This window comes from Oenanthe melanoleuca, chromosome 13 (assembly GCF_029582105.1).
Source record: "Oenanthe melanoleuca isolate GR-GAL-2019-014 chromosome 13, OMel1.0, whole genome shotgun sequence".
Lineage (NCBI taxonomy): Eukaryota > Metazoa > Chordata > Aves > Passeriformes > Muscicapidae > Oenanthe > Oenanthe melanoleuca.
Window position 1 is genome coordinate 7,469,625 of NC_079347.1, and position 10,934 is coordinate 7,480,558.

Below are 10,934 nucleotides of genomic sequence, written 5' to 3' on the forward strand. Positions count from 1 at the left end.
GAATCAATGATGAAGGATAAATTAAAGGGGTGTGGCATGATTAAGCATCTGTCTCCTACTGGCTCATCTGGTAAATACAGTTATAAATGCACACATCCAATATGGATGTACAGGCTGTGTCCCTGCTGTCCTCCTAGATGTAGGTCATGCACCATATTTCCTTTGTGAAGGAATGATGCTTTTCCATTTAGAGTATTTACCACAGAGATTTCATGCAATGGCTTTTGAGGGAGCTCCCCATGTAATGATTTAGTTGACAAGGTGGTGTTTGGTGAAAGGTTGGACTCAATGGTCTTGGAGGTCTTTTCCAGCCTTGGATTCTGTGATGACATGAAAATTCTGTGTAAGCAACGACAAATGATATCCAGGATATCCTTGTATAAGGAATAATAAATATTAGCAATCAACAGATATTTATAATTATTATACATGTATTTATATATTTATATTATAAAACTGACAGTTGCAATAACCAATAATTAATTAATCATTAATGGTTACTTTTACTTAGGGATTACTGACTGCTTCAGGTGTTCTGGTGAGGCTGTGGCTGGATGCTGCAGGAAACACAGGCACAAAATGCCCTCTGTGGATGCAATCAAAACCAGTGTCATCAGCAGTGAAATGGGAACAAACACATCTGGTTTCCTGCAGTCAGCACCAGGCTTAATACAGAATTATAAAAAAATTATGATGTGTCTAATGCAGTCACTACAACAGCACTGTTCTATTTTAAAACAAATCTGATTAATTTTTCTCTGCTCCTTAATTTTTAATATTTTGTGTATTTTTTGTATTATTGATGTATGATAGTATTGCAGTTGGTACTGGGGCTTGGAGAGATGGAGTCTGGTGGAACGTGGGTAAACAATAACATAAAAAAGCATGTTCATTAATATGATATTTCTGAAAATCATTCCAGTGTAAATCATTTATTGGTGCTGAGTTGAATGCAGCATTAGGGCATAAGGAGGCAGCTTCATATTGCTGATGTATTTTTAGAGTGTTTGCAAGCTCAAAAGAAGACACTAGATTCATTTTAAATACAGTTCATGAGGGAAAAAAATCAGAACAAATATGAGAATTGCAAAAAAAGTGAAGATTTGGATTTGTTTTAGGGCAGTTCATGGGCTGACTTGGGAACCACAGAATATACTGTTTATCCACCTCAAAATAATTGCTTTATATTTTTTAGGCAGTAGGCTCCAGGGATCATCAAATGTTCTTTAACAATTTTTTTATATAGCACTTAATGTACAGATTTGTAGAGACTTTGCTTAAGACAATGCAGTACCATAGGACAGAAATGAGGACAAACTGAAGCTGTTGCATATCTGATGCCTATATATATATATATATATATATATATATATATATATATATACACACACATTTAAAAAATGTGTGTGGTGGTCTTGCTGAAGACAAGATGCAGGAGAGATTGTAACATTTCTCATGCTGAAGTCCAGTAAACCTGCACTTGGTTTCTTGGCAGAGTGACAGAGTACCAAGGAACTTTTGTGGTGAGATGACACAAGTGTGTGATCTCCTAAAAAAGCATCACTGCTGTCGAGGGGGATTTCATACCTATTTGTAGATTTGGATAAATGCTCAGGCCGAATTTCCCAACTCTTCTACCAGTCTGCCTCATGCAGCACACATGTACAAAATATGCAGAGTTTGATGTGAGTTTTCTGGAATTGAGCCCTGTGTAAGCAGCAGCTATTTGGATACATTCCAGACCTTGCACCTCCAAAATATAGGACCGCTTTTGTGTGCTCATAAATTTCCTTGTGCTTGAGAATTTGCTGGTTTAAATTATGCTCTGAGATCCTTTCTTGTAATTAATGAACCAAAAAACGTGCAGTAGAATGCCCTGATAAACTAACAGATTTCACTGTGCCTGCAACAGTGAATTACCCCCAAAAAGGCTTGGATCTTGATCAACAAATATTTCACTTGATTTGAGTCAGTACAGTTGAGTTTATAATGGTGATTTTTAATGGCATTGCATTTTTGGGTCGTGACATTTGTTTGGGACTATAACTCTTTCTAGTTTTCTCTTCACACTAATTGTGGTGTATAAGGGACTTGGTAAAAAATCTCTGTAGCTTGGGCCAGAGTGGTTTGCAGTCTGCTAGCAGAGTTGTACACATTGTCTTATCAGAAAATGGAATATAAATAGAAATACAAGGGTGTGACATTGCAGCTCTACAGAAGGAGGAGGAGAGTGCAGGACAGCAGAGAGTTGAGAAGCCAGCACGGAAACCTCTGAGAGGAGAGGTGCTGGAGATGGAGGATGTGGGGGAAGAGAAGATTAACCAAGGTGGTGAGCAGTGGGGGGAGAGCTAAGAAATTCTTTGAACATGGTGACTGGCAGCTTGATTTGTTCATGAGATAAGAGATGAGTTCTCAGAGGGACACGGAGAGGGGAGCAATTTGATCAAATACACAGATAAGGGGCTTGGCAACTGCCCTGCATTTGGTGTAAACATGGCATGATGTGACACCCTGTCTGACAAGAATGGGCTGCCAGGAGCCAGGTACCACAGGGGAGGAGAGAAACAAGAAGAAAATGAGGATACAGATTTGATACAGCACGTGCTGAAAGATGCACGAGGAAATACAAAAATAACTGCAAGGAAATAATCACAGACTTTGGCTCGGAGTGTAAGAACCAGCAGGATTTAGCAGGAGAGATCAGCCACTCTGAGTTTTCCATGGTTTAAAGTGAAGGTGGACCAGCTAAGAGACTAAACAGGGAAAATAAGAATGACCCTGAGGAAGGAAACAAGTCAACACAGCCAGATTTTCGTTTAAACATGGGATTTGATATAAACATAGATTTCATATAAGCATGGGTGTTGGTTTCAGTGAGAGCTGCTAACTAGTTCTGTTTTGCAATACCTTTATCAGCTGATAACCCTGTTGAACTGGGGAAGAAACTGGCTGATGTATCTTTGTATCACTCTTGCCTCAGATGTACCCCTTAATTTCTCTTTTTTCACTTCAATTCCAAAGCCCATGCATAGCAAACACACAAATACTTGAATGTAGCAAGCCAAAACCAGAAAGGAATGCTAAGTCTAAAGAATGTATAGCCAAGTTGACAAGTATAAACAAAAAACATATGGTTTAAGAACAGTATTTATATTTAACTGTACATTTAGGAGAGAGTAACCTGTTTAAGTGTATTTGAAATTCAAAGACCATTATTTCTGAACCGATTTCTAACTAACATTCTTCGTTCCTTTCTCAACATAAATCATTTGTCATTATCCATCTGGGTGAATAAGGCTTATAACCCTTTTAAAGAAAACTTCATTGAACTGCTTCAGGACCCTTCTACAGTTGAGTAGAACATAAATAAATAAATATATAGGTAGAAATGCACCATTTGCCTAGGACCAAGTTGGCTGCAGAGCTGGAATATGTGAGGGTGTCTGCAGAGCTCTGGGCACAAACTACAAAGCCCTCCTGAAAGGGCTCCTCAGGGGGGCTGGAATATCCCACTGACACAAATACCTCATTTCTGGAACCTGACCTTGTAGGATGGTACAGTTTTACACTGAACTCTCCTTTCAAGAATTTTGGCAGCACTTTATATTGCAAGGTACAGAAATTCTGTATCCTTTGTAGATGAGAATTAAATATAACTGTCCTGAATATCTTAAAACCACTGTAAGACTAAACTTCATGATCAGGGGTGATGAATTTTGCAGGTATCCTACATCTTCTCTACTTCAGTGCTTTTATAAAGCTTGCTGCCAGGAACCCTTTGACACTTTTCTGTTCATACGAAGGAAAATCTGAAATATTTTAAATTATTCAGATTGAAGTTTGAGCTGCTCTAAATACTCCTCTGTGCTGGGCAAGTTGAAGTTGCAGATAAAGTTCTTATCAACTGTAACCTCAGTGGACTCCTTTATTTCTTTCAATCACCTTTGTTCTTTCCTGTCTACCTCCTGCAAACTGCTCTGTTTCCTATTTAAAAAAAAAAATGTTATTTTATGGATTGGATTTTTTTCATAGGGGTTTTACCCAGATTATGCAGTTCTCACTCTGATTACAGCAGACTGTGAAAATCTCCCCACCCGCACATCCTGCTCTGGTACTAAGGTTCATGTCCTGAAGGCGGCAGAGAAATTTATGAAGTTAAATATAGGTAGTTTTTGTTTCTGTAAAAAACACAAGAGTCCAGAAGGCTGCAGGTCTCTTTTCACTCTCATAAATTGACCTATATCCTTCTATCATGTGCAGTATTTGGGTCAAGTTTACTGCTTGCCAGCTCTTCCTTTACACCAGCTGCTCAATATGATGATTATTACTCAACTTCTAAACTTCCATAATTCAACCCATTTTGCTACTTAGCTCAGAGTGTGAGAAACTCTTATTTAGGTTACTCAGCTGTCTTGCTTCTTTGGCAGTTCATTATCACCCCAATAAACACAGCTCCAGTAGATCCAAAGCACAAGACAGAAAGCTGCAGAAAAAGGGAAGAATTAGCCTGGTCTTTACAAGCCAGATGCATCCAGCTTTCCTCGAGGTCTTACAACTGCACCTTTGAATTCCCTCACACTGCTCCCAGTGACCAAGAGAGCTGTAGAAGCAGAGCAAGATTCCCCTGTGAACTGTTTGGGAGCCCTGGGAAAGTGGATGCCTTGTTCTGAGCTTCTGCTGGGAGGATGCAGTGAGTTATCCATCATTTGTGAAGTAACTCCCAGGACTGGCAGTAATACAGAGAACATGTTTTATACTGGAGAACTTGCACAGTGTTAGGACAGGCACTTCTGTGATGAAGGGACAATGAATCCTTTCCTCAGCTGTTCTCTCTCAGGCAAAAATGCAGAAAGGAAAACCTCATTTAATGGGGGTCTTACCCAAACTGGGATTTTGTTTATTAGTGCTTGGCTATTGGTTCCTGTCTGTTTCTGTCTCCCTCTGAAGACAAAGTGGGACTTGCACTGCTGGAAAAACGTGCTGCAGATCCCAGGGTTTGCCCTGGCAGTATGAAACATTTGCCATACCCAGGTCACTGATGGCTGGACAGGAATTACTTGCAGCTTCATTTTTTTGAGACGTTCATTTACATGTTTCAGTAAGCAGTTACAACAGGCGTGTGAGCAAGAAAACACCCAGCATTAATGTCTGGCTTAAAAATCAGGTTGGGGGGCTGCTTCCAGAGACAATATAATGGCTATGAACACAGGAAGGAGTGCTGGGTGATTCTAACAAAACATGCCTGGATTTTGAGCACTATCAGTTTCCTAATAGTAGTTACATACCTGTTTTATTACTAAATAACCATGAAAGCTTTGTTTTGAGATTTGAATCTGTTTGATAACTGGCTGTAGAGCAAGAAACAGTTCAGCTGTCATGTGCACTGCACTCTGTTGTGCCCCAGTTTTCACATGATGGGAACATTAAAGTCCTTTCCTACATTAGCAGGTGTGCCAATAGGCTGCAGCTGATATTTTAGTCTGAGTCAGGAAGAAAAGGCTGCAGAGCACTGCACTGCAAATTCATTAACTCCCAAAGTCACAGCAGGAGACAGGGAGATGGGAATTAACCACAGCAGATGGAGACATAAAGCTTGGTTAAGTCTCCTTCACCCCCAACAGGTTCCTTTTCTCTCACCCTCCTCTCTGGTATATCCTTCAACAAAGCCTGTAACAATCACCAAAAAAGGAAACTTCTGAGCTCATTGCTTAATCAGACTATGAGATATAACCCTAACCTACAGTCAACAAGAGACTGGAACTGAGTTTGACTTTGGGGCTGTTTTTCAGACAACATGAGAAAAACACACATTTATTTATTTATTTATTTATTTATTTATTTATTTATTTATTTATTTATTTATTTATTTATGAGCAATAGCAGCAAGAAATGAAAGAAATCTGTTGTAGCACAGAAGAAAGCAGCACTGTTCTAAGAGCATGCTTGAAAATGGAGTTTATATTTACTGTGCTTGTAAAATGTTTGGATTCCAGTTCTGCTAAAATAACAGCATACTGCAATGGCACACACTGTACACACTGCTGCTGAATTAACAGAACTGGAGTGCCTGCTACTGAAACATGCCAATTTTCATAAAATTAGTAATGAAGAAAATGAAAATAAACTTAACCAAAGCTGTAAATTAAGATGTTGAGTCTTTGAGGCAGAGAATATCATGGTACTGCTTCACCATCTGCTGAAGGGGTGTCCAAGTTCATTCCCACAAGTTGGAGATGATGTAGGAATTGTGCTTCATTATCAGCTGTAGGCTTGTGCTGGATAGTGCCCTTATTTCAGAAAAGAGCTGGAATGGAGCAGAAAGCAAACTGTAGAGTGCTACACTTGACATTCCCCATCATTCTTAGTTTCTCATTTAGAATCACTGTAAGGAAAAGTGTCAGCAGCTCCCCGTGGGCTGGAAAGGGTCAGCCATGGTCTTCTGAGAACCAGCCCTGCCACCAAGAACAGACTGACATTACAGCCCCTCTGTCTCAGCCACCATCACACAGAAAATGAGTCAAGGAGATCACAGAGATTGAGCCAAAAACAAGAGCTTGGCTCTCACTGCCTGCTCCTGTTTGAAGTCACAGCATTTTACATCCTTGCTGCACGGTTCACTGAGCGCAAGGCACTAGAGAGTCAAGTTCAGCTCCTGTTAAAAGAATGTGAAATCAAAGTCTGGAAAGTCCAATAAAACCAAAGGTATGTTGGTACCTCCTACTCCACATGTTATCTCACACATCTCTGGAGGCCATGATTTTTATTCCTTGTCTGTCTTTCAGAGGATGATGTAACAAGATGATTTGAGACAAGATAAGAGCTTTCTGTCACAGAAATGGAGAGAACAATTCCCCACCCCACGTCCCCAATCTCCTCCTTTCCTTCTGCGCTCTCTTCTCTCAAAAGCTCTCCCTGATGCTCACAGGGCACACAGCACAGCGTGTTGACTTAACTCACTAGAAAAGCTGAAAACTTAACCAAGAAAAAGTGCAGTAATGTTTTTATGGGGTTTGGGGCTGCATCAGTTTGCTTTACAACGATGGTGATGGTGATGGTGATGGCACAGGCAGTGACAAGAAAGGGCTGCACAGCCAGTGCAGGGGCTGCAGGAGCAGGGAGGGAAGAAAGGACAGAGGGATGGGGAAGCAGGAATAGGGGTGAAGGAATGAGACCTCCTTTTCCAAAGCAAAAACTTCTTAGTTGCATGGAACTGCATCTTTACCTGAATTCAGTAAATTGCTTACAAATGAAAACAAATCAGCCTATTTTGCAGCCAGGCTTGTACTCACTGTAAATTGTGAAGTGTAGTACAGTCTGGAATATGTAAGTATTCAACTAATTATAAAACGTAGTTTAGTTTGGAATATATAAATATTCAGCTAATTGTAAATTTTAAAGTGCAGCTTAGTTTGGAACATATAAATATTCAGATATTCTGTACATCATTTCAGGCTTTCTCATCAAATAAATCTGACGATTCTGGATCTTCTCTGCATGTTTTTACAAATAATTAACGGATCCAAAGTAATCATCATTTGGTTGAATATTTTTTAGCAAATTATGGATCTGGAGGAGTGATCTGTAAATGACGCTGCGTGTGCAGTGCTGGGTCCCTGTCACCCAGGCCATTGCTGCCATCTGCTGAGGGAGAGAGAGCGGCACAGAACGGCCGAGTGTCGAAAAACCCTCCCTTATTGCCAGGGAGAAAATCCTGCAGGAGCGATGCCAGCAAGCCCAGCCCCACCCGACAGGACAAAAACCTTAAATCCACGATGTTCACTTCAACTCCTCCTAGAAGAAAACTGAAAGGAAAGCAACGGAGCGCAACCGTTTGTTCCAGTTATGGACAGATTTAGTGTATTCTGGTGCAGGAACGCTGCAAACACTTCCCACGGGGACTTTCAAGGTATTTTCCAACCTAATTGAGTCTGTGATTTCTGTGATTTTGTGATTTCTGTGATTCTGTGTCTCTCAGCACCGGGGTCGCCCTGACCCAGCCCCGTCCCCGCTGTCCCAGCGCAGCGGCCGCAGCGGCTTGTGGCGAGGGAGCCCCGCACCCTGAGGGGCCACAGGACCCTGAGGGGTCACAGAGCCCTGAGGGGCCACAGGACCATGAGGGGTCAGAGAACCCTGAGGGGTCACAGAACCCTGAGGGGCCACAGGACCATGAGGGGTCACAGAACCCTGAGGGGTCACAGAGCCCTGAGGGGTCACAGAACCCTGAGGGGCCACAGGACCATGAGGGGCCACAGGACCCTGAGAAGTCACAGAAGCCTGAGGGGGTCACAAGAGCCTGAGGGGTCAGAGAACCCTGAGGGGGTCAGAGAACCCTGAGGGGTCAGAGAACCCTGAGGGGCCACAGAATCATGAGGGGCCACAGGACCTTGAGGGGGTCACAGAACCCTAAGGGGTCAGAGAACCCTGAGACGGTCACAGAACCCTGAGGGGGTCATAGACCCCTAAGGTCGCAGGACAGACCGCCCCCCACACACTACGCTCCGCCCCGCCATGACGGAGCCGCGCCCCGCGGCTGGCCCCGCCCCCGAGCGAGCTGAGTGGAGGAGCGCCTGACTGCTCCGCTCGACAGCCAATCAGAGCGCGGCACCTCGAAGCCGCGAGCCAATGGGGAGCGAGGGGCGGGCCCGGCCGGGCGGAAGCGGCGGCGGCGCGGAGGGAGCGCGGCGGGCGGAGCGGGCAGGTGAGGGCGGGAGGGTCGGTGAGGCTGCTCAGTGGGTCCGTGCTTTCCGCAGCGTTATGGTTCCGGCTCTTGTCTCTCCAGCATGGGCCTGGCGAGCTCCGCCGTGGGGTTTGGGCCTCCTCAGAGCCGCGGTGGCGGGTGTGGGCCCGGCCCGGTTCCTCTCATGGGGCGCGGGTGAAGAGGGGAGGCCGCACAGGAGCGGCTGCGGTCACTTGGCCTGGCCAGCCTGGAGAAGGACAGGCGGAGGGGGGATCACACCGCGGGCTGCAGCTTCCCCCCGAGGGACAGCGCCGGTCTCTGCCCTCTGTGAGGAGTGACAGAGCCCGAGGGAACGGCTGGAGCTGTGCCAGGGTTAGGTGGATATTAGGAAAAGGTTATTTCTCCAGAGGGTAGTCGGGCACCGAAGAGCTTCTCCAGGCTCTCCTTGGTCACAGCCTCAAGCCTGAAAGAGTTCAAGGAGGCTTTGGGACGTGTTCAGGCACGGAGGGGGGAAGTGTTGGGTGTTCTGTGCAGGGCCTGGAGTTGATCTTTGTATGACCCTTCCAGTTCGTGATATTCTCTGGTTCTGGGGCCTTTGCCCACCAGGCCCTGTCTAGGGAAGGGGGTCACCCTTCTCCCTTTGGCCGGTTCACAGGCTGGTCTTTTGTATTTAGGGAAATAACTGTTCTGTGTGCTTCTAGTACAGTTAATCTTGATACAAATAAACCTTAGTGACAAGGTAAAGTGGATTTGCCAGGAGTTTCCTCTGTTCTACACACGGATTTGTCTCTTCTGGCTCATTTTCTCACAATCACCTCCCATTTGTTGTCTTTGTTTATGTTTATATTATAACCTTGTAACACAAATCATTAACATTTGTTTCTTGGGTCCTTCCCTAGGAATTTCCTCTGGCAAAAATGGGTGAACCTCAGCAAGTGAGCGCCCTTCCTCCACCTCCAATGCAATATATCAAAGAATATACTGATGAAAACATCCGTAAAGGGCTGGCTCCAAAGCCACCTCCTCCTGTGAAGGACAGCTACATGATGTTTGGGAATCAGTTCCAGTGTGATGATCTGATCATTCGGCCCCTGGAGAGCCAGGGGATTGAACGGCTGCATCCTATGCAGTTTGATCACAAGAAGGAGTTAAGGAAACTAAACATGTCCATCCTGGTCAACTTTCTGGACCTCTTGGACATTTTGATAAGGAGTCCAGGGAGTATAAAACGAGAGGAGAAACTGGAAGACTTGAAGCTGCTTTTTGTCCACGTGCATCACCTCATAAACGAGTATCGCCCTCACCAAGCCAGGGAGACGCTGAGGGTGATGATGGAGGTGCAGAAACGGCAGCGCCTGGAGACGGCCGAGCGCTTCCAGAAACACCTGGAGAGAGTGGTGGAGATGATCCAGAACTGCCTGGCTTCCCTGCCTGATGACCTACCTCATGCAGAGGGGGGACTGAGAGTGAGCGTGGAGCCCATGGATACTGATGATGGCAGCAACTGCGTTGGGCAGAGCGAAAAGCAGAGGGAGCGCTCTGGTGGCAAGAGAGATCAGGTTTTGGACAAAGATGCAGCAATGTGCAGCATTATTGATGAAATGACATGAAGCAAACAGCTGGTTTTGTTAATGCACCACAGTGAGAGACAGAAGGGGTTCTGAGGATACATGTTGTATTTTGTTATTTTGTTCAGCAAACTAAGCATTTGTTGTGCACCTGTTGGAGGTTGTCAGTGACTGGACAGATGAAAATGTTTAATTTTTTTGTGACCTGTGTTTTTTTGGTAGAAATGTCTAGTTTTTCTTAAATGTATCATGTGAGGTGGTAGGCACAGATTAAAGTTGGGTTTTCCTGTTGTACTTTCATTTGTCCCTTCCATTCTGTAATTCTATATGCTCTGAGTCCAGAAAAAAATTGCTACAGAAATGATGCTCGTTTCTTACACAAACACCACACAGGAACTTGGAAAACAGGCACACAGAAACCCAAATTACATCAAAGTGTTCTTTATGGTCTGTGTTTGAAGTGAAATCTAAAGCAAGTGGGTTGTCCTGTAGCTCTCACATCCTTTTATTGTGTGACCAGAATGGCTTTCCTGAGATCCTGGCAGAGCCAGCCTGCTCTGCCTTTCACATTTTTGCAGAGCAGTTTCAGGATCCTGCTGGTAATTGTCAGAATTGTTCCTCTAGCAGCTCTCTGCAGTTTCTTGTTTCCTCAGAAACCACAAGAGCTGAGAGTAAACCTTTTCTTAAGG

At 44.1% G+C, this 10,934-nt stretch overlaps 1 protein-coding gene across 2 annotated transcripts; it reads left to right on the forward strand.

Moving 5' to 3' along the window:
* The first annotated feature begins 8,656 nt into the window (after window positions 1-8,656).
* Window positions 8,657-10,539, forward strand: MED7 (mediator complex subunit 7). 2 transcript variants are annotated; one of them, XM_056502391.1, is made up of 2 exons: window positions 8,657-8,698; window positions 9,577-10,539. In XM_056502391.1, the coding sequence occupies exon 2, from the start codon at window positions 9,595-9,597 to the stop codon at window positions 10,285-10,287; it is 693 nt and encodes a 230-aa protein (XP_056358366.1). In that variant the 5' UTR covers window positions 8,657-8,698; window positions 9,577-9,594; the 3' UTR covers window positions 10,288-10,539. The 2 variants fall into 2 exon arrangements, with proteins under 2 accessions (XP_056358366.1, XP_056358367.1); XM_056502392.1 differs by having other exon boundaries at window positions 8,695-9,049.
* Window positions 10,540-10,934: the final 395 nt, after the last annotated feature.

Excerpts from the sequence above, each read along its gene's own strand:
- MED7 (XM_056502391.1), top strand. The coding sequence starts at position 9,595 with ATGGGTGAACCTCAGCAAGTGAGCGCCCTTCCTCCACCTCCAATGCAA.